At 43.2% G+C, this 23,841-nt stretch overlaps 1 protein-coding gene and 1 long non-coding RNA gene across 7 annotated transcripts in view; one reads left to right on the top strand and one right to left on the bottom strand.

Annotated features, from left to right (window-relative positions):
* Positions 1 to 17,575, bottom strand: part of LOC142419675 (uncharacterized) — a 45,188-nt gene extending 27,613 nt beyond the window's left edge. For all 3 annotated transcript variants that reach the window (XR_012778617.1, XR_012778616.1, XR_012778615.1), the window contains exons 1-3: positions 17,462 to 17,575; positions 17,208 to 17,350; positions 6,966 to 7,008 (exon numbers count right to left, since the gene is read on the bottom strand). This is a non-coding gene — a long non-coding RNA (uncharacterized LOC142419675). The remainder of the gene's footprint in view (positions 1 to 6,965; positions 7,009 to 17,207; positions 17,351 to 17,461) is intronic.
* Positions 15,011 to 23,841, top strand: part of LOC142419654 (CD99 antigen-like) — a 34,418-nt gene continuing 25,587 nt past the window's right edge. The window contains exon 1 of one of the 4 annotated variants that reach the window (XM_075522866.1): positions 15,011 to 15,440. In XM_075522866.1, the coding sequence (XP_075378981.1) occupies positions 15,380 to 15,440 (61 nt within the window). In that variant the 5' untranslated portion in view covers positions 15,011 to 15,379. The remainder of the gene's footprint in view (positions 15,441 to 23,841) is intronic. The other 3 variants (XM_075522871.1, XM_075522850.1, XM_075522858.1) reach the window with 3 other exon arrangements.

The following is a 23,841-nucleotide window of genomic DNA, read 5'->3' as shown; positions in this document are numbered from 1 at the left end:
TGCTTAATTCACCAGGGATGGTCTGAGATATCTTTTATCCTGTATACTCAACTCAAACTAGGCATGCTAGTAAAACCCCATTAATCTGTTTCATGAGTCATAGGCATCTTTGTTCTGTGCACTTTTCTGACGGTTTCTTTAATCTGAGGGTGGAGAATATGCTTTGTATAAAGTTTCAATGTGTGTGTAAGTTCTCTATGGCACAGCACATGTGCCCTACCCAAGAGACTGTGTTTTCCTTTACCACATACTGCTACAGCTGAAATCAGCTGAAAATCTCAAGCAGGAAATCCCTTAACGTGAACTACAGACTTGTGCTTGGGTAGTCTCTATAGACAGTCTAGGTTACAGCTTCCCAGAGATCCTATTGCTCACGTACCGTGCCCACGGCAGATCCTGTTCTTCTTTTCTCAGTTTTTGCAAAGAAATGGAAAAAACTGAGCAAGCCTTTGGTTGCTTGGTTTTTAACATACAGGCTAAAGAGTTGTATTTTAACAAAGAAACTAACTAAATCTAGCTTCTAATATTTGCTTGTTGGACCACCAGTACAGTGATCGCAGTTGGGAAATAAGTTATGCTGGGTTTTTGTTAGCAGAAAAAGCACCTTTCTGTGGAAAAGCAATGGCAACCTCTCCTCCACAGTTTGGAGATCAGATTTCAGTTCACTGCTACTCTTCTTGACTTCTCCAGCAAGAGCAGGCCTTTCTGAGCCATTCCCCAAATAATGTACGAGGATGGCAACATGAATGATTTTTTTTTTCTTGAAAACAGACTCAAAGACACAATCAGTAATGCACACATAGCCACACAAAAATGCATTTGCTTCTCCTTGCAAAAAAGTGTCCTACTTCAGCTTCTGAAAGAACATACTTGTGAGGATGTATAGTTAATGATTTTCTTCCACTCTTCCATTCTCTACTACGGAAATGCTTCTGAGCTCTTAAATAGCTCCACTCAAAATTAATGCTGCTGAGTAAATCAAGGGTCCACAAGCCAGGTGCCTGAGAATTTGACCAAGTGATTAAGTGTTGATTTTTACCTTCCTGTATGACAAACTAGAACAAGGTGAACAGGTGAACAAGGATGTAAACTTAAACTTTTAGTCTTCTGATCTTAAGTGGTATTAGCTGAATAACTGACTATACGTATGTATCAAATTAGTTGTGTGTATAAGTTTAACTTTTTATACTTGTAAAATCCTTTATATCATTATATAAAAGCCTCACTGAAGAAATGCTGATAGCTGGAGGGAAGACAATTTATGGTATACTGTGAATTACTCTAGTAATTAAACATACCTGGAAACTCACAGGAACTAGGAATATGCTAAATGAAGAGCCAAAAGGTTACAATGCCATTAATTTTCTAAACAAATAAATGCTGCAAGTCATATGACTATCTTCAAGAGTTGTCTAAAAAGTTAAAAGAAGTTATATAAATTATTATTTGTAAATAAAGATGAAGAGGCATGGGCAAGAACACCACAAACATGACATTCAGCTATTGCCAAGTGAGGACAATAAAACAGCAGAACTGGTGTGCTGAGCTGATGTTTTCTTTAAATCCCATTGTGTCGAGTTTAAAAAGTTCACTGCAAAAGCACTGGGCCAGAACAGAACTTGTCAGGTCTGATGCATGCTTGTCTGGTGCTTCACCTTCCTTATGCATCTTCTTCTGCCCAGCATTACTTCTGAAGCAGAAAATTCATTACCATAAGACAAATAGATAAGCAAAGCTCGATTTTCCTTCTCATTAGCCAGCTTTAGGATGTGAACACTAAGGCTGATGAGTAGAGTTAATGCAGCAGAGAAAAATACTGTGGATCTGAAGGTGTTTCAAAACATTTTCAGCTGTGCTTAAGACAGTAAGGAAGAGTTTCTTCTACCTGCTGCTTCTCAGTGCTGTCTTCAGCAGCACAGAAGAGGAAGAGAAAGTGGGCTAGGAAGCTATTGTAGAGAGTGGCTGGTAGAGGGTGGAGGAGACTTGATGTCCCTTTTGTACATGGTTAAACCTCTGGAAATCAATGGGTTGTTGTTGCTATGTCAGAGAAACAACACGTTGTAAACATCTGTTTTTTCTGGTAGTGTCAGTTTTGTGCCGCCCAATCCCCCCAGTACTGGAATGTAAGAAGGCACGGCTGAGGCTCAGTGTGCTGCATGCTCCTGCTAACTGCACAACCTCTGCGAAGATGTTGCAATAAAGTTTTGGTCAGTTTTTCAGCTGTTCTAACTTAAACTGCGAAGGCTGAAACGTAGTCTTCTTGGTTCTGTATCCAGGAAAGCAGAAATTACTTTTATGCCACCTGTGGTCTGCTCAAGTCATCCACTGCATCTGCGTTGGCTGCATCCAAGGATTGCACCCAAAACATTTTAGCTCATTAAAAAAATTAGAGCTAAATTTTGAAAGTTTCAAGGGTGTCAGTCCACTTACAGAGCTATGGAAAGAAACAAGAGGAAGAGAGTCTGATGTTTTCAAGATCACAAACCAGGAATAGAAACAGAAATCTCAACTACTAAGCTCCCTGTTTGCATCACTAAACAATCACTGTCTTTGCTCAGAATGTGAAAAGTCCTCTTTTGAACCTTTACACAAACCAAATTTTGTGCATTCTGTATTCTAATATGTAGGCAGTGGTGCTCTGTAGGACTTGGCTACTTTAATTATAAAAGGACAGCCCATTCCCCGTAGTCACACTCCCTCACAGAATATTCACAGAGAGAGGCTAAGTGCACCTTTCTCTACTTTCCTGCTAAAGTTCATCTAAACCATAGGCCACAGCTGTCCCTAGTGTCCCATTACACAGTAGTCTCCTATAGGAACCCATGCTAGCAGGATGCATCTGGAGGGAGGGGACTGAGGTGGCAAATGTATATTTGTCACTCCAAGCATAGAAATGTACCCATAATTAGTTCTTACTAATGAGCAGGAAGAAAGAAATTATAGATTTCTGTAGTATTTTGTACATTTAAAAAGATTCCCCCTGGCATATATATCAGCAGATATCAACTAGAACTGGGGATCATCTATAGTAAAATACATAATTAAGGTAGAAATGCCCTGGACAGATCCATAAACTTTACCTCTCTTCTGAGATATGGTATGATCAACATGATAGGTTCCACTTAGCTAGTTTTGAAATACTGAAGTCTGTCACTGCACTCAACACAGTGCAGCCTGAAGCATAACAAACCATCTTAATCATTAGGGTTTGGCCTGGTTTTGCACAAGAAATGAGATACAGCGTAGTCAGTAGCAATGAAAGACCTCATCAATACACACATTCGTGCTTTTGATCCTTCCTCCACATCTGATATCACGATGTAGTTTTATCTTATTTTAAATCCTGGCAAGCATAAAGCTTAGATTTCACATTACAAAGGTGTGGGGGAATGGTCTCCACACGAGTCTTATCTCAACATGGTCTCCTCTCTGACTCCACAGTACTGGATGTATCTGGGGGTGCTTGAAACTAAGGCCATGGTGAATTCCTGTGCTGGCTTCTGTCTAGAACTCTCAGCAGACAGCAAGGGCAAGCTTAAATGACTTTTCCAATTACCCAGAGACAAAAGAAGGAGACAAGGCAACAAAATGGAACAGTATATGGGGAAAAGAAGGTGAAGCAATGATAGGAAAAGCAAACAGTAATAGCTTTGAGATTTTGGATTTTGAACCTGGTAATAACAAGCCCCATCTGTGAAAATCTGGCCCTATCAGGACCAGTGAGACCTCACTCCAACTCCCCACTCCACCCCCACCAAAAAAAAGGAGGAGCATTTGCTCTCATTCGTTTAAGCTTTCTGATAGCACTCTGGGCACTTAGGAAAAGAGCAGTGTAAAAATAAATGAGTCAGAAAAATGGATGTGGGAATGACAAATGCATGAGCTATTTTTCTCAAGTGGCGCTTGCTTTCCACATTTCTTAAATTCTATGGAGAAGTTATTCAGAACTAGTGTTCCCAAGGAAGGTACAGTTATGCTAGCTTGTTTTATGAACTCAAATTTTATGTCCTCAAATGGAAAATGCTGTATTGTTTGACTTAATGACTTTTCCTAAACTACATAGACAGGAAAAGGGGGTGTTCTAGCTGTGTGGTTTGTATTTCACATACATACTGTTTTGCTTTGTATTTATTTTCTTTTTTTTTTCTTAATTTTGCAATGCAGTAAAAAAATTAGACAATCAATCAAGAACATTATAAGTTTAGTTTAGTAAGCTGCACTTCTCTATTTTTTCCTTTAGATAATACGAGAAAAATATTAGAAGAAAGCAATGTTGTGAATGTTCTTGCTCAGAATTAGTGTAGATCTGTCCCCCCAGATCCCAGCATTAGCAACAAAATCACATATAAACAAGGACATTTTTATTCATAAGATGTTCTTTAAGGAAATAATAAAAGAGAACTTGAATTGTTTAGGCTTACTAAGTGCCTTTCTGTTATATGTGCTTTTTTTCTGTGAAGGCAGAAAGGCAGAAGCGGAAAGGAAGCAAATAATTAATAGAGAATTGGAGGAAAAACTATTTCCCTCTGTAGTATGGAAAAAAAACCCTTACAATGTTACTCCTGCCCTTCAACTGACTTTAGATCACCAGTTTCAAAAAAAGAAAGTCCAAGTATGAATCAACTGATTAATTTGTGAATTATATTATCACTCACTGTAAATTGAACCATGGAAAAATTTAAACTGCTTTTGGTTTCTTCTCAGCTGGACCACGACATCAATACCAGCAACTCCTCAACTTTTTGCTTTTTTCCACCCAGACAAATATCTAGGCTTCCCTACTGTTACACCCTTTTCTCCACCACTGCTGTACAGACAGCTGCAAGGGAAAGGATACTAACAGTCATCTTTTGGGAACCAAACTCAGGAAATCAACTTTGTTCACCAACAAAGTGCACGAGGACAGCCACACATTTTTGTGTCATGATCCAAAAAAGCCTCTGTGGACTGAGGAGGGAGCCTCGTGAGCTGGCTAAACGGCGTCATTGAGCACAGACACAGACTGTCATCTGCTCCTAAATAGATAATGAGATAAACCACAAGAAAGATCCTAAAGCAGGAAATCCACTCTAATGCTGGGAATTATTTTTTAAAGAAGAATTTTAAAGTTTTCAAAAGGAAAAAAGAACAATGGTTTCCTACCTGCCTTTTTAAGCACCCACCCATTAGGGGGGTCATTTGCGTATTTGGATTTGTTTGGTCCTAAGACCATGCATGACTAGCAAAGCATTTAGTTCTCCTGTGTGTGAAAGGAGATTGATTCTGGGTATTCCCATATTTAAAGCATTGCAAGTTTTCTGCTGCCATGATTTTGCATTCATTTATATAGCTCTGTCTTTTCGAGAACAGATAGTATCTGCCTGTCCTGGTGCACAGGCACCAAATTGAGTGTCTTTCCATACACAAACGTGATTTAGTGACTTGAGCTTCTTCGAGTCAGAGTCCACAGCCAGGCCATACAAAGACGGACGCCACTGTCTTTCAAACTGCACCTGGGCCTGAAGTTTAAATTTAAAAGCTTTAATCAGAGAATCATAGAATCACAGAATGGTTTGGGTTGGAAGGGACCTTAAAGATCATCTAGTGCCAAGCCCCTGCCATGGCAGGGACACCTTCCACTAGATCAGGTTCCACTAGACTTCCCCTTGTCCTGTCACTACAATCCCTAATAAAGAGTCCCTCCCCATTTTTCCTGTAGGCCCCCTTTAATGCCAAGTGCAACAACAGTACACTTCATAACACACTGGAGCAGCTGCCTCTTTTACACTGCAACACACAACTAAAATAGCTTATGCCTGTCTTAAACTGTAGACGGCTGAAGTTGCCAACAGCATTTGCCATAGCATCTTAATGAAGGATTCTTATATGGAGATCTAAGTGAGAAATACAGAGATGTTTCTGTTTTATCAGTGCTGCTCAAAAGATTTTGCCCTAATGTGATGCATCTAGCATGCATACACAAAAATCATTATGAACAAAATGCCTTCACAAATGGCTGCTAAATTCTTGCCATGTTTGTCAGATCTGCTGGCCTCTTTCAAGAATCCAGCTACACCCTCACGCTGTTTATGAAACTGAGCAGTCACATAACCTGTGCTACATAACAGAGGTGGAGATACAGAAGACAATAAACCATGGAAGAATAATTAGCTGTCATTAAACCTTAGCTTTCTTCCCTGCTCTAAATCAGTTGTTTCTAACCTGAGCCCTCAGCACAGCACACAGTCTGGGGTTATCTCATTGGACAACCACTGAAATTCGTAAATCCTGGTCATCTTAAAGTTCATGCAGTTCGGTGTCAAACTAACTGCCCCTCAAGGCAATTGGTCCAACTCACGTCTCTGGTGCAGGTGGCCTTGTGGCCCACACTGCAGGAGGCTTTGGATGAATGGATCAGAGGGCATGCAGGAAAGCAAGCCCTAGCAAGCCCTACTTACCCAGGGCTGCATTCCCAAGGCAAGGAAAGGAAGGGGAACACACGCAGTGACATGTACGACTGCTTCCCCCAATTTTTACAGGAAAGATGTTTTTGGGAATCTTGATTCTGAAACAATGAGACATGCAGACTTGAGCTTGAAAGGAAGATTTTCAAGAACAGAGGAACCTTCTGTCTTTTTTTACTGTCTAGACAATGTCAGTACTGGGAGTATCACAAACATCATGCTGTGGCTGAAAATGAAGGCATTCCAACTTTGTTTTACTTCTTGTGAATATAACAGTTTATGAAAGTGAGCTATATTTCCTTTGAGGAGAAAATACAAACAGCAACAAAAGTATTAAGTAGGATATGTTCAGATAATATGGCAAAAGGCAACAGTACCTGAACAACTAAAACATATACTTACATGTTGCTGTTTTATAGAATCAAACTCCTCTAATACATGTCAGCAGTGCCAAAATGGCATTCATTTAGACTCGGAAAGATGCAGCTCACTCAAAGAGTATATACTGAATGTGGCACTTACCTGTTTAAGAACTGCTTCAGTCAGTTTTCTCCTTCCTTTCTCTCTGAAGAGCAAAGACAAACAGAATTTAACTTCAGGAAAAATAACATACAAAACCAGAACTAAGTTATCATCTTAAAATTGAATTGTTTTGTTCTTAGAATAAAAAAGAAAAAAAAAATGGACTTCACAGGTTCAAAAGGAACAAACATTTCATTACTGAAAATGTCACTTTGCCAGAAACAGAGGAAAGGTATTCCAGGTTGTCTTTTCAGTAAGTCAAATATTTACATTAAAATAGAAGTGACTTAAAATATTCAAAACAAAGTTTCATGGTGAAATGTGGACATAGGAGAAACAGGTTTCAAAAGATATGTAGTGAAACATGAAGCCTGAATCTCAGCAGTTAAATTACAAAGAGAGATTTATACAGTTAGTATAAAATTGAAATATTACTAGAGGAATCAAAAGCTCCTATCAGCAGAAGATCTATTTTGCTTTCATTGGATACACCTACACCATAGCATACCTTACAAGGCTTTATCTTTAAAAAAAGCTTTTCACTGTAATTGATAAGCTTGCATAGAGATCTATACCATTACTGCTACAACCAGACTGCTCTCAGCATTTATACTAGACTAGATATTTTTAGCCCATACTATTATGAAGACAAACTGTTATAAATGGCTCTCTAGACAGCAAAAACCGCACCTTACTAGAATTCAGTGAAGATATTATAGTCTACTGAAACAGGAACTAAATAAAATAAAGCTTTAATTGAAGAAGGTGAATACAAATAATTAATAATAAATAATAAAAATTTTAACACACTGCAGTAACTGTAAAAAAAAAAATGTTCCAACAGAAGAGGAACCCATAAAAATACAAAATAATAATTAAAACCCTCCACATTTGGTATGCCTAGCCTAAAAATACCATAGAATTAATTGTAACAAAGACGACCTCTTAAAATCCTGCTTACTCTGACATCACTGGATCTTTCAGAGGAACTATTAAAACATCTTAAGAAAACCACTGCTTACGTATGAGTAATTCAATACCCTAGATGATGGGCAGCTAGCTGTTCAACACCTGATCCTAATAAAAGGCTACTTGTTCCAATTCTACTGGTGTGAGTTATTCTGGAAGAAAACAAAATTGCCTTTAAGGCAAAAGGGTTGCAGTTGCATGTATTGAATAAGAAAACTCCTAAGAGAAGGGGAGAAAAATAGTAAAGAAGAGGTTGCTCAGAAAACTGTAGGAAAGTTAGTTCCTCAAGATCTATGTATTGGTTAAGAAAAGACACACAGAAAAGAATTAACGGTGAGTATCTACAGTTATACATATTAAGATTAACGCACTTAGATAGCCTGTGCATCACTACCACAAATCTGATTGACAGCCTTCCTGTATTCTACTGATGTACGCATAAAAGCATAGCTGAGCCTCCATGTAACCAAGGAAGAACATGTTTAGGGTTGTTGCTGCAGGCTGTATTTGCTTGAAAGGGGTTATGCAGGAAATAAAATATCGCCATTATTAGAATAATGCTAAAAAAAAAAATCTTATAAAAGAAATAAGTGATTTCATTAATCAATAAGCTGCATGTTCTATTATGGCACTAAACTTTGAATGGCATCCATGTCATATAATATACAGATACTTTTCAAAAATTTTCACCTAATGTCTCTTCAAATATAGATTAGTATGCAGAAAAATTATCTATAAAATCATATTTCTCTTTATGAACTGTTATGAAAAACCATAATAGACTTTGGACACAGAAAGGTCTTTGGATAGTCTACAGGAAGTGTAGTCAAAGTACGTATAGATGTAACTGGAACATAAAAAAAACAACAAAACAAAGTATAAAGCTATTTGGAGGTAATCTGAAAAGGAAACAATACCTGGCTCATAGTTACAGGAGGAGAAATCTCTATAGTAGTAGAAATGGGATGAGCTTTAAAGAAGATGGGCTCCTGGTTGCCATAGACCTTGGTACCTTACTATCCATGCTAGTGCTTTAAGTCATGTAGACATACTGCAATAATTGCTGCTACTGGAAGGGAACAAGTGGTACCAACAGAGAGAGGGCATTTACCAAAGGAAAAGCTGAGGGTGAGTAAGACCAGGTAATTAGCCTTTGCAGAGGTTGTTCAGGATTGTCCTGGTTTTGGCTGGGATAGAGTTAATTTTCTTCCTAGTAGCTGGTACAGTGCTGTGTTTTGGATTTAGCATGAGAATAATGTTGATAACACACTAATGGTTTAGTTGTTGCTGAGCAGTGCTTACACTAAGTCAAGGACTTTTCAGCTTCTCATATGGCCCTGCTAGCGAGCAGGCTGGGGGTGCACAAGAAGCTGGGAGGGGACACAGCTGGGACAGCTGACCCCAACTGACCAAAGTTGGGGTCATATGGAATATGCTATTGCATACCATATGATGTCATGCTGAACAAAAACTGGGGAGGCTGGCCAGGGCTGCTGCTTGGGAACTGGCTGGGCATCGGTCAACAGGTGGTGAGCAATTGCATTGTGCATCACTTGTTTTGTATATTTTTTTATCATTATTATTATTTTCCCTTCCTTTTCCGTCCTATTAAATTGTCTTTATTTCGACCCACAAGTTTTACCTTTTTTTCTGATTCTCTCCCCCATCCCACTGTTGAGGGAGTGAGCAAACAGCTGTGTGGTGTTCAGCTGCCTGCTGGGTTAAACCACGACAAGGATCTACACATCTCCCACAGAAACTCCTTTCTGAAACAATCTTTGTTATTGAACAGGGTGGTTGTAGAGGAATCTAATTTGTTTCCTTAGGAAGAAACCCTTAGGTTGCAGTGTCTTAATGTCTCTTCTGTCCTGCAAAGCAGAGAGCACCAGAAAATAGCACACAACAGGGGAGCCAGCAGAGGTTACACAGCAGATTCTGGAGCCTCTTTGGACTCTGGCTCATTCTGAATATAACCTTAGAACTGGAAATAATACTGCTGCTGCTTATAAAAAAAAAAAAAAAAACAAAACCAAACACAACAACAACAAAACCAACCAAACAAACAAACCCCCAAACCAAACCTTATGTGTTTTTTGTAATCTTTAACCAAAAATTAAATGGGTGTTAACTATGTTTGTAATAAATGCTTTATATTTCATCCTTTTATAAAAAATCCATGATTGTATTGACTGACTATACCATATCAGTTTGCTTGTGGCCCTAAAACTTCAACTTGCTGCTAAAATATTATGCTTATTTACAGGAAACTGCTGGTGGAACTAGCCCCTTCTCCTTCTCACAGCTCAAGTAATAAAACATTGGGAGAAAATAAGGTTTCACGTGTTTAACTTTTATTTAAAAATAAAGATAAATGTGAACTTTTATATCCTCACAGCAAGAAGAAACATAAAGATCAGAACCCATGCTTCAGTAGATGCCATGACAAAAACCAACACTGAAACCCTGCCCTTCAATTTGATTTCCAGTTGATTAAAAAAAAGAGAGATACATCTGGCAACTACCCTTCCAATACATGCTGTTAGATGAGGCCACAACCACAACATCAACACATCCAAATATACTCCTTACATATGAGTGTTCTTGGCATCAGAAACATTGCACCTGAAAAAGAGTCACGGCAGAGTATTGCCAAATTCTGGTGAACAGTAAAAGCAAAAAAGGCAACATAATTTCCAGGGTTATTTTCATACTCACTCGTACTCATTACTTTGTAATAGTAACTGAATGCGTGTGTGTGCATCAAAGAATAGCTTTTTACCATTGCAAATACCGCCCACCTCCTTTCTTTTTTCCCTAGTGCTGTCTTTGCACCTCTGCTTCACCATCCACTGGCAGTGGCTGTGGCCCTCTTCTTCCAAAAGGCGTCCCCAGGGGACAGAGCAGTAAGGTTTTAACTGCTCCAATGAAGACTTTGCTTTTAGCAACTAAAAATCTATTTGTCTTTCCTTTGCTTCTTTGAACATCTGGAGAGCTATGCTGTTTCTGGCAAGGTTGAGAGCTCATAGGTAAAAGGGGGAAAAAAGTTATGCCAAGACAGGAAAAGAGCTACAAGTATCTTACTTCAGAAGAGGAACTGGAGGAAACTGAGAAGAAAGGAGCATTTATCTTCATAGCTCACAGACAGCTGCAAAGGCAGCTCTTCAGCTGCTCACATCACTGAATTTGCTCAAGTTTGAACGGCTTCATCTGGCTTTACAACTTCCAGCCTTCATTGTGCTGCTGTATAAGTCATATTTTTCTTCCGGCCAAACCACAGAGCGTGCATGCCTTTTAAAGATCCTGCTCTTTAGAAATAAGTCTTAAGGTAACCTTCTCTCCTTCCAAGGCATCTTCAGATCAGGCAAATGCCCAAGCTGTTTGCAGAGGCTTCCTGGTAGAGGCTATGGGCAGGACACAGACAGAGTGAAAGACCTGCTAGGACAACCATTGCAGGTTGAGCAGGGCAAAGGTAGGTGTTATCGGAAGAAGTGGGTCTCAGATTATGCATATTACTCACACAATCAGATAACCAGCCCTAGTACTAAATTATTTTTATTTTTACAGATGAATCATACAATCGTAGAATTGCTTAGGTTGGAAAAGACCTTTAAAATCATCAAGTCCAACCATTAGCCTAGCACTGCCAAGTCCATCACTAAACCATGTCCCTAAGGACCACATCTACACCTCTTTTAAATACCTCCAGGGATGGGGACTCAACCACTTCCCTGGGCAGCCTGTTCCAATGCTTGACCACCCTTTCAGTGAAGAAAAATTTCCTAATATCCAGTCTAAACCTCCCCTGGCGCAACTTGAGGCCGTTTCCTCTTGTCCTATGGCTTGCTACCTGGGAGAAGAGACCGACCCCCACCTCGCTACAACCTCCCTTCAGGTAGTTGTAGAGAACGATAAGGTCTCCCCTCAGCCTCCTTTTCTCCGGGCTAAACAACCCCAGTTCTCTCAGCCGCTTCTCATAAGAGTTGCGCTCTAGACCCTTCACCAGCTTCGTTGCCCTTCTCTGGACACGTTCCAGCCCCTCGATGTCTCTCTTGTAGTGGGGGGCCCAAAACTGAACACAGCATTGAGGTGCGGCCTCACCAGTGCCCAGTACAGGGGCACAATCACTTCCCTACTCCTCCTGGCCACGCTATTTCTGATAGGATCCAGGATGCTATTGGCCTTCTTGGCCACCTGGGCACACTGCTGGCTCATATTCAGCTGGCTGTTGACCAACACCCCCAGGGCCTTTTCCACCAGGCAGCTTTCCAGCCACTCTTCCCCAAGCCTGTAGCATTGCATAGGGTTGCTGTGACCCAAGTGCAGGACCTGGCACTTAGCTTTGTTGAATCTCATACAATTGGCCTCGGCCAATCGGCTTTATGCGCAAAATGACAAAGCCTGGGTTTTTTTCTAATCAAGGTTCCACACGTAGAAGAGCTGGTAACCACAAATAATGAAACTCATTTTCACAAGATGTCAGTGAAATCTTCAGATCAAAAGATTAGTAAGATCAAAAAAAATGACCTGATATTCATAAATCTGGAAAATTTATTAGCCATAAAGTGGCTACTGCCAGCAAACTGTACCCCGGCCTCAAGGACTGAACCAACTGGAAACCACTATGACTAGTGCCAAGTACAGTTATCTCACATCTTTTCTAACAGGAGGTTGCTTTTACCTCATCTGAAGGTGGTAACTTTGACAAAGAGTAATTTTGGAAACAGGAAGCTGCAGCGCCCTGATCTGACATGGTAATTCCAGTGAGATAACTAGGCTTTCTCTGTTAGTTCTGCAATCCTGGAAAAAAAAAGTGGTTTGGTACCACGTGATTAAATAGAGAAGTGCACAGTACTCTGAGGAGTACCAATTCCTGTTCATTTTGTCAAGAGAGCAACTTCTTAGATGATGCTTAACAACAGCTATAAACAAACACTCTGTTAAAGGACATCCTTTGAGCAACATTAAGAATTTCCTGTGTTGTGCACATAGCATTAATGACTAGATCCATACTGCTGGATTACACAATGCACGTGCATATATTCAATCTTACCTTCTAGGCTTGGAGCTCAGAAAAAAGAAAGCTGCTAACAACGATGTAATGTTGACTCCTGTCGTGGTTTAACCCCAGCTGGCAACTAAGCACCACACAGCCGCTTGCTCACTCCCTGCTGGTGGGATGGGGGAGAGAATCAGAAGAGTAAATGTGAGAAAACTCATGGGTTGAGATAAAGACAGTTTAATAGGTAAAGCAAAAGCCGCACACACAAGCAAAGCAAAACAAGGAATTCATTCACTCCTTCCCATGGGCAGGCAGGTGTTCAGCCATCTCCAGGAAAGCAGGGCTCCATCACGCGTAATGGTTACTTGGGAAGACAAACGCCATCACTCTGAATGTCCCCCCCTTCCTTCTTCTTCCCCCAGCTGTATATGCTGAGCATGACAACATATGGTGTGGAATAGCCCTTTGGTCAGTTGGGGTCAGCTGTCCCAGCTGTGTCCCCTCCCAACTTCTTGTGCACCCCCAGCCTCCTCGCTGGTGGGGTGGGGTGAGAAGCAGAAAAGGCCTTGACTCTGTGTAAGCACTGCTCAGCAATAATGAAAACATCTCTGTATTATCAACACTGTTTCCAGCACAAATCCAAAACACAGCCCCATACTAGCTACTATGAAGAAAATTAACTCTATCCCAGCCACAAACAGCACAACTCCATAAATGCTTATGATAGGAAAAACTAAATCTTGCTGTTCAGGCCCTCCTGCCTACAGTCCTCAATGGACTCTCCAGTACTACCCTGCAAAACTCAGATATTTTAAAGGCAAAGCTTATCCTTAATTTAAAACGCAGCATAATTTTATGATTAAGTGTGCTTAAGTTTATTATTACAGTTAAACTCTTTGTTGCCTCAGGTTAAAGCTAAAAATTACTTGACTAGGCACTGTGAAGGAGGAAAAAATATTACCATCAATTTATGAACTGCTGACAGTGATTCACAAACTCTGTGACTTTCCACTTTTCCAGCTGGCAAGGTCCTGGAAATGCTAGAGAAGAGGCATAGATCTCTCTGAGGAAGGATTAGGCCTACGACCAGCAAATCCAAGTCAGCCACACATCTCCGGTTACCTTCTAAATCACATGCTGTGTGTCACCGAACTACTTATTATCCAGTCAATAATTGGTGCATACTTGGCAAGTGGAAAACCAGGATTTGGGAGAGGTGTTTTTGTCATACGTGCCCCTGAGCAGAGCTCAGCACGACTGCGTTGTCACGGTTCCCGCTCCAACCCGCAGCAGCAGCGCTTCAGACTGCTACGACAGCACCTGGGGGACCAAGCGGCCCGCAACCAAAAGTGTCTGATACAGGATGCGGAACGGCCATTAGAAAATGACTTATAAGAAAACAGGATCTTTAACATCCATCTTCCCACAGCAGCAAAATTAATTAAGAAAACTCAGTGCTGTACTGCACACGGGTTTACATTTGTACCCCTCAGTTGTGGGTCCGGTGTGGCATCGCCTGCAAATACAAGACTTAAAGCTATTTTACCAATTTTCTGTCCGACCAGAGGAAAAGCTTGTTATGGGCAAGATTATTAGGTGTCCTAGCGTGCTTAGTGTTGGGCAACTCTTCCCAAGGAAAAGCAGGAAAAGAGAGTGAGTGCCTGGGTGAAAAGAGGGCAGTGGTGCAAGAGCATGTGTCTCTGCTATTAAAACCTGTGGCCAGTGTAAAGCCCTGGAGCTCATTCCATGCAGAAGACGGGGCCTTCTTTTGGGGCTCCTTGGTCCGGTGCCCCCTTTTTTCGCAGGCAGGCTGCACAGGAGCAGTCGGGCTGAGGACCATCAACCCGCACGCCCCGAAGCCCTGCTCCTTCTCCAGCTTGCCGGAGCCGGGAGGACTCGCCCAGGCCCACACGGGAAACCCGGCTCCCCGCCTCAGCGCAATGCCTCCAGCCCGCCGGGGAACGGGGCTCCGCCACCGCCCGCCCTCCCCGGGGACGCGGCTCGATAATGGCGTGTAACGGCCGCCCAACCGCCGCGCCCTGAGGGGAGCGGCGGGCGCCTCGCCGCCCCGCCAGCCCGCGGAGAGGCCCGCTTCCCGCAGCCGGGCGGGCTCCGCGACCCCCGCCGCCGCCACAGCGCAGTTAGGACGGGCGCTGTCCCGCCGCCGCGGCGGGCAGGAAGGGCCGCCTCCGACCCGCGAGGGGCAGCCCCGGCGGAACGGGCCGCCCCGGGCCTCGCCCTCGCTCTCTCCCTCTCCCTCTCCTCCCCCCGCAGCGGGGGGACGGCACCGGCCTGACAGCGCGGCGGCCTGGGCGTGTTCCGCGCGGCGCACCCAGCCCCGGGGAGCGGTGCGGTGCGGAGCCGCCCTCCGGCCAGGCGGGAGCAGCTGCGGAGGGTGGCGGGAGAGGCCGTTAGGGAGCGGGCGGCGTGTGTGGGGCGGGCAGCCATGCGGCGCTGGAGGCTCCTTCCCTTGGTGGTGCTCCTCGCCCTCCTGGTCCCCGTCAGAGGTGAGGAGGAGCGGGCGGCGGGGAGCGGTCCGGCCGCGGACCCCCGCTGTCCTGCCGGGCTTGGGGAGGGACCGCTCCCCTGTCCTCCGTCCCCCGGGCGGGGGGCCGAGCGCTGCCGCTCGGCACGGAGGCGGGCGGGTCGGCGGAGCGACTGCGGGGACGAGAGGAGCCCGGGAGAGGGCCGGGCGGGTCCCCGGGCGCCGTCTGCCCCTGTCTGTCCGGGGCAGGGAAACGGCGTTCTCTCCCTCCAGCCCTTTTTTGGGTTGTTTTTGGTTTGGTTTTTTTTCCCCCTTTTAACTAACTGGAAAAGTATTCCGGAGCTTTCTGCCCGCCTCCCGCACTGGAAACCCTGTCTTGTTTTTAATGTCTTCGGTGAATACGTGGTACTCGCCTCAGGAGGGCCCTTGGGTGCAGGGGGGTCCTTGAAGGAGGCTTGGAGGGGGTTTCGGGGCGGCGGGGAGCTCTGCTGGAGCTCGGCTTCCATTTTAGGAAAGAAAGCGGAGTTAAGGCAATTCCAGGGCATCAGATAGTTACTCACCAGAAAGCCTGACGTCACACGGTAGCCTCTTTAAAAAAAATTATTATGGCAAAACTGCAGGGTAAACCCCACCAGTGTATTTTTTGAGAAGCTTCTCACGGCTTAAGTGTGTGTCAGGGATGATTTTCTTGAACCCTGATCAAAACGGTGTGTATGTAATGGCATGTTGGTATTTGGTATAAGGAAACAGTTTGGGTGGTGGAGAAAAGTAGCAAAGTTCCCAATACCAAGTTTTTTTCAGGAGGAAGACTCCTAAACTGGAATATGCAGTGCGAACTGTCATTTCCCATTTATATGACTTATTTCTAAGAAACTTTTTTTTTTTTTTTACTATGTTAATAAGCATACTCGGTGCTATGCCCATTTTTTTTTCAGGTGCTTTGTAAAAGTGCCACTTCAAAACTTAAATATCTGTCTCTTCACTGTAAGAGAGAAGGAAAAATACCTGTTCCTAGCTTTGATTGGAAGCTGTAGATACTGCATGCAGGATGCCAGAAAAGCAGTTTGGTGTCAAGCCTGTTTGAATTCAGTTCTTCTGCTGTGGCCTTATTGTGGTCTTAACTGCTAGGTTAGCAAAGCTGAGCTCTTGGAAAAATAGTACAATTTTACAGTAACCGCCTTTAAAACTGACAGATGATTCAGGCTGCTAACATTTAGATATCATCTTACTACTTATGTGGAAAACTTGCTTGTCTACCTCTGCAAGCAGTCCTTATGGTCATGGACAGCAAGATCTTTGGTGTGATGCTCTTAAGATGTGGAAGTGTTTGGAGTCACTCAAAAATAGTCTTTCTAAACTTTCTGCCAAGAAGTTTGGAGGTGAAGAGAGTCTGTCCAGTTTCTGCTTCGCCAGAGGGAAGGTGCACAAAAAACTGCCTTCGGGGGTTTTGTTTTGAATTCTGAGGAAAATGAGGCTACATTTTTAACAGATTGCTCTTAAAAAGCTAGTTAATTTATCTGGGTCCTGGTTAATGCTGATAATATGAACCAAGTTATAATTAGTCTGGACACTTTTTCCTTAAAATGCATAAGAATTCGAGAACTCTTGAGAATGTCAGCCTGGGGAGGGTGGGGCACTTCAGGGGAATTTCAGATTTGTGGTGGTGCAACCTTAAATTAAAATAAAGGCAAAACCTGAATTACATAGTTTTGAAAATTTCAATTTCACTGTTGGTAGGCTATCTGTAGTCTGAATTTGCAGAACTGCTATAGAAAGTTAAGGATCTTACCTTATAAGCAGTTCAGCTGTTGTGCGACGGTTTGGAGGTGACTGGTTTCACTGGGACTGCTTGCTTTTGCAATTCAGGCGGACCAGTCTGTGCCTCAGGACTGAGAACTTCTTATGGGATCATCCATTTTAGGCACATGAAAGCTGTTAGTGTTAAAACAATATTCAACATATCATGAGGATTTGAATGTATTCTTAAACAAGGGTGAACTTTGTTATTTGAGCTTGCTTAGAAAAAGAGCTTGCAGTTTTAACCTCAAAACTAGTATTCAAGTGTTGTCTCATTTGCCAAGTATGAGCTCTGCAAGTCAGGCAAAGCTGGAATTTAGATATCATTGGGGCTGGATCCAGAAGAATGTCAAATGTGAGTTTTTATATCATCGGTTTCTATAGGCAGTCTAACAGCTTGCCCCTGCTGAGGAGTGGGATCTTTCCATTTCTCTCCTCCTGTGTTTGATCATGTGCCCATCGGGGCCTGTACTGAGATGATTCAGCTTGATAAGTCAGCAAGTGACTAATCTGGTGCATTGAGTTTGCTCTGCGGAGTGTTTGATGGGTGTCAGAACCAGCGCAAGGGAGTGGCAGGGCTGAGCATCCAAGAGTGGAAGTGAGGTGGGGGCAGGAAGCTTCCTGCTTTGGCTGGCTGTGAGGCGTGAGACTGGCTCCGCCATCTCACAATCTGCAAAACCATCAGGTTAGCCCAGCGTCTGATCTTGGGCATCTGGTTTTCAAAATGCCACAAAAAGAAGTATTAGGCAGCAGATCTTTTGTACAATTTATATGAAGAGCACAGCAGAAGGAGAATTAAACAAAAAAATCCATACATGATGAGCGGCAGAAAACTGCTGCACACAGACACAAGGCTCAAAAGTTTCCCTTGTGTACTGTAGAAAGACCAAGGCATAAAAAGCTGTCTGCTTACTGAGGATCTCAAGTTTGGACTCAGGAATATGTGCTTTAAGTATTCTTTGCAAGAATTGGGTAGAGCTTATTGATTTGAAACACAGTTACCACAAGAAGCAGTTGTGGTAGTGAACACCGGGAGGTGAGCAAAATACACGCTGGAAGCTGAGGTATCTGTGTTGTAAGATCCATAGCCTAAGGTGAATTACAAATGGAGATCCCTTATTCATAAGACTGATGTAATTACAGGGCTATGAGCAAAGGGAAGGAAACACTTGTGCCCCTGACTTCTTGTTGAGGCAAGTCAGTGTTGAGAAAAATTACTTAGTTGGATGAAAGACAGTGAAATGAGCCTGCCAGTAATGTAAAAGATAGAGCTTTCAGCTGGGGCAGGGAGGTGGCGCAGGGACTCCTGGAGGCTGATCTCTGCTTTCTGGGCTCTGGAGTTGTTTGCCTTTTAAATCTGATTAAAAAACCAAAACAAACAAACAACCACACAACTTTTTTTCAGATGAACAATTTTAGTAGCAGTGCTAGTGTGTATACATGGCAGCATGAACTTGAAAAGTGCAGCACATGTTTCTCCAACTTTCTGTCTCCTCTAATTTGAAATGGGTAAGAGGGGTTTTTTATGTGTTGTTATTTATATAAAATGGCCACTGCACTGCTACATCAAAATGACGTCACTGCAACAGTCCTTAAGCTTTCCATAGTTACAGTGATTTAACTTGGCAAGAGTTAAGTGTGACTCAGCCTACTACCATCCAGCCAAGACCAATTTCAATATTTTCCTGATGTTGCTCTGGTGCATGTGATGGGGTTGCCTGCACTTGAGAAAGGACTCTGCTTTAACTCTTGCTGTCTTGAATCTCTCACTGCAATCAACTTGTATTTCATCAGGTGACAGTTGTGTTAGTGAAATGCAGTAATAATAGTAATCTTCATCAGTTAAGATCATCTTGCCAGGGGCAAGCCTCTTTCTTTTAGCCAAACTGCTTGGGAACCTACTCTTTGGAGTCTAGTAAAAGTGTTTTGAGAGAATGTTATGAGCAAAACAGTCTCAACTTGGGGAACTCTTACTTAAATTAGCTTGCTGTCAGTTAACACAAACTTCTAATCATGGATTTGGGAATTGAGAGAAAGAAAATCAAACCCCTAAGGTCCTTCCCCACTTTCAACTTAAGCCAAACACCCTGACCCACCCCATCTCGGCTTCCCTGGTTTTCGCTGCAGATTACGCTCAGCCCATCCCCTGCTCCTTTGGTGAGGTGACGGGCAGAGCAGGAAGGTCATATTCCTAATGGTTTCTTTCTGCTGCTCCTCCTTGCTTTCTGCTGGTTTTCCTCTGCTCTTCTTTGCTTCTCAGTGTCCCTGCCCCAGTGAGGGTCGCTTACGGTCCCTTAGGGGTGTCCTTGCCCTGATGTGGATGGCTCATAGCTGCAGTCCCTCAGGGGCATACCCTGTTGGCATGGAACCTCTCCTGCCCAGAGCACGTCTCCAGCCACATGTCCCCTCTGCAGTCTCTCCCTCTGCGAGTCTCTTGGACCGTCTCTTCATGTGTCTCCTGTCCCTGCTGGCTGATGTTTTTTCCTACGTGTGTTCAAGCAGAAATACTCTGTGCTCCTCTGACCAGTTGAAGGTTTGGTGCGCACCGTTGGTGTCAGTGCCAATGTGACATGACTGTAAGTGGCCTGGGGCAGTTCATAGCCTCTTCCCAGACAGGGCACGCTGCAGCCCTCTGCTGCTGAAACCCTGCCCAGTTCATGCCCTGTACATTCTTGAGCAACATGTACCTAGGAACTGTTTGGACATACATCTTGTCTGCAGAGACGTATGTCTTGTATCTCCAAAACACACGGCATAGTTTATGAAGTAAAGTAAGGTTATTTATCATATGTAACAGCACATATTTAATTTCATTATCACTTTTCCAAAGGCCACCTAGTAGGTAATTCCTGGTCCTCAAGTGATTTCCAAGACTCCTTCCTTAGGGATTTCAGTTGCCGCAGGAGAACAGACATGAACTTGTGTCTCAATTGTGGGGTCAGGGCTGGCTGGTACTTTGTCACCCAGCTGAACTTGGGGTATATGGTTTTCTGCAGGGCTGCTATGACGGGTTCCTACTTTTATGTTAACTAGCTCCCCCCCCCAGCTTTGTAGAGGTGAGATTCCCTTTCCCTGGACTGCAGTTTCAAGTAAGCCATTGTACCATTCTACCTTTCCAGATGCCTGGGGATTAGAGGGAATATGATACACCCACTCTGCTCCACAATCTTCCCCTCATTCTTGGACAGCTGTGGTTTTGAAATGATTACTGCTGTCTGAGTCTAGCCAAGGCTGCATTCCATCATGCCAACAAATAAGTTTATTTGTTCCATCTAGGGTGCTGCCTACGTTTTCTTTCCAAGTAGAAAAGCTTCTAGCAACCCATTGCTAGCTTTGCCACTGTGAGGACACAGCACCTGCTGGTGTTGCTGGAGAGAAGGGGACTGATGTACTTGCCAGGCTTCTCCAAATTTCCCTTTCTCCCGTCACACATACTGGTTCATCATCCGTACTTTCCATGTGTGTTTTATTATTACACAGATCTCACGCTGCCTGGTTGCTTGCACTATGACTTCCTGAGAGAAGTCTAAGCTGTGTTCTCTGCCCCAGTACATGAGCAGCAGTTTTGTGGACCTGCCTGGCTAAAAATAGCTTTCCTTTGTGCTCACACCCTAAATCTATGCTGGCAAGTTGAGCTAACTGGTCAGCCTGGTTGTTATGTTTCTCAAATTGCCTTTGAATTTCAGATATGCACATTAACACTGTGTGTTTAAGTAGATGTTTCTCCGCGTAGCTGTTGTATTACTTTCCATTCTTCTGCTGCTGAAAGTGGTTTTCCTCACTGCTGCTGGTTATCACATGATTCCAGTCTTTGAGCCGTTTCTGCACCACATTAGTGATCACGCAAGAGTCTGTGTATATGTATACTCAGGGCTACCGATGCTCCTGCGCATGTTCCAAGGCGACTCCAAAGGCCATTACTTCTGCAAACTGATGGCAGCCTCTTCTCCCTTTGCAGGTGCCAGCCTCCCCTTAGAGCCCTGTTTCCTGCTGTGATTTTACAGGATCCATCAGTAAACAAAATCCATTGGTTATTTTCAGCATATAACTCATGCTGGGGCATTTTATGGCCAGAGAAGTTCAGTCTTTCTCATATTGTTGATCTGCTGGCCACGGACTAATCAGTTCAAGTTGGGAAAGATAAAGGTTACCTATTGCCCATTACTCAGTACTTCTTTCAGACTTTTTCCTCTAATCAATACATCATCAAAGCAGTGGAAAAATTCTCTAGAGGTATGTTGCTTTAAGGTTTTGTGGTTGATGCCATGGCAGATGGTAGGGCTGTGTTTCCACCCCTTGCAACAGCCAGTTCCAGACATACTGCACACCATTGCAGGTGAAGGCAATTGAGGTCTTGCTTCTTCAGCCAGAGGGATTGAAAAGAAAGCGTTTGCAACATCAGTTGTGACATACCAGGTATATCTTTTGGCTTCTGGCTCATGCAAGAGCTGCAGCACGCCTGGAACTACAAGCGCTAATGCAGCAGCTACGTCATTCAAAGCTCTGATGTCTCCAGTATGCTTCTCAACAGGCCGAACAGGCCAATTGTAAGGTAAATGTGTTTGAGAGCCTCCCTCCCCTTGTTTTTCCAGGGAATCAGTTACTAATTACTTTTTAAATCTCACTAGCGTCCCCTTAATCAGTTCAATACCTCTTTCAGCAAATTATTTGGGTTGCTAAGGGAAGAACAACTGCGTGTATCTGAGCGCATGCAACGTTGCTGGGGTCAGTAAGAGTCCTGTAGCTGGTTCCCTCCTGTACAAAGCACACTGCCTATACCAAAAGCCCAATGCCTTCCTGTTTCATCTGTCCATCTACAGTGGTCAAGAAAGTCAAGCCCAAGGAGGGCAGGGGCAGTAGGGGCTGTGGCAACAGGTAGGGGCTACCAATCTTGTCTATTCAAACTGAGGCTCCCTTCCACTAGAGACACACGTGTGTCTTCTCCACTTACTCTGTGAATAACTACTCATTCATCACTGCTGCACAAGGGCAATAAGGTGCATTGAGCACCACTATCCATTATGGCACCATGTAGATGAGGCCAGGTGGTGCCTGGCCACCTTACCCAGACAGCCCAATAAATTTGGTTGTAAATCTGGTAATAAAGTGCAGTGCAGTGAATTCAGGTGGGTTGTCAGAAGAGTATGCGGTCTGGAGGTCGGGGCAGGAAAAGGCAATGGTTGAACCAAGCTCTGACTCTGCCCTGTGCTCACAACTCTTCAGCTCACAACTCCTGCTGCATCTCTGAAGGGCCTTCTGTTCGACTGGGTCAAACCCTCTCCTTTTCTGTTCAGGAGCATCCGTAAGTCCTAGGATCTAGGATAGGGGCATGCAGAATTCCCATTCTTGCCGGGCTTTTTTCCCCCAAGATTTACCATACTGCCGGAATCTTGGCATTATCCCTGGCCTTGCTGTGAATCCTATGGCATGCTCCCTCCAGCATGGTACATAGCAGGTCATTCCTTGGTGAACAGGGGTCCCACCATGTTATCAGCCCCTGCTACCCAGGCCCTGCAAGTTATTCCCAATACAGAGAAGCAGTGTTCCATCTTGTGTGTCTTGCCCTTTGCCTGTCTGACTGTATCTTAGTGGCTGTCGCAGGAGGTCTCTGTGCCACCTTGCAGAAGAACATAGTGGCAGCAACAGTGCTGAGTCAGCTTTTCTGAAGACTTGGGATCAATAGTGCAAAAGCTTGTGTATGGAAGGTTGCTTGGTATAAAAACTAGTTTTAGTTTGCTTTTTCATTAAAAAAAAAACCTCTTGCTTTCTCTATATGCATGCAAATTCTAGTCTGGGAAAGATTTCCCTGCTTGCTGCAGGAAAGAACATTTTTTCACATGTTGAAAATAAAAATTACTGCAGTTATACTCATCACAAACTCCTTTTCAATTGGTTTAGTCTCTGCATTTGATGTGACTGGGGAGCTCAGAGGAATAGGATCCAGAAGATTTTCTACAAAGAATTCCAAAAAGTCATAAGGCAAATTCCTGTGACAGTCCAAGAACTTAGTTCTTCATGGTGTAATGCCTGTTTACAATAGTTTTTCTAAATATAGAACAGTTCCTTTAAAATACATAATTAACACATCAAATGCAGGAATCATTCTAACATGGTTTGGGAAAAGGATAATTTTAAAAGAAAACATTTACTTTTTAAGTCAGGTCTCATCACAGAACATCATTGGCCGTATAACAAATGCAGTTGGTTTCCTTTATACAGATTTCAGTCACCTGCGAAGAGTCCACATACTATAAACATCTAAGAAATGGCGTCTTTAACTGTACTTGTAAAAGAAAAACCCATTGACTGAGGCAACTGTTAATTAACTACAGATGTTTATTCTGCTCTACTTTCCTCATAGGTTGCGTCCTGTAAAACTCCCATTGGATGTCATATCTTCAAAATTTTGCACAAGAAATTGTATTCATTTCTTGGTGTGTGTAAAGTATCCGCAAAGCTGATTTCAGTTTAAGCCAAAGTGTTTTAATCTAGGTAAAATCAAACTTTGTTTTTAGGATAGCAGTTGTTCTTTCATCAGGTAAATGTTATGACTCGGCATACAAGTTAATCTTTCCATGAAGCAGAAATTATTTTTGATTAAATGCCCATCGATTTAATTGCTAAAA

The sequence above is a fragment of the Mycteria americana genome, chromosome 1 (genome assembly GCF_035582795.1).
Source record: "Mycteria americana isolate JAX WOST 10 ecotype Jacksonville Zoo and Gardens chromosome 1, USCA_MyAme_1.0, whole genome shotgun sequence".
NCBI lineage: Eukaryota > Metazoa > Chordata > Aves > Ciconiiformes > Ciconiidae > Mycteria > Mycteria americana.
This window is presented reverse-complemented; position numbering and strand designations above follow the sequence as displayed.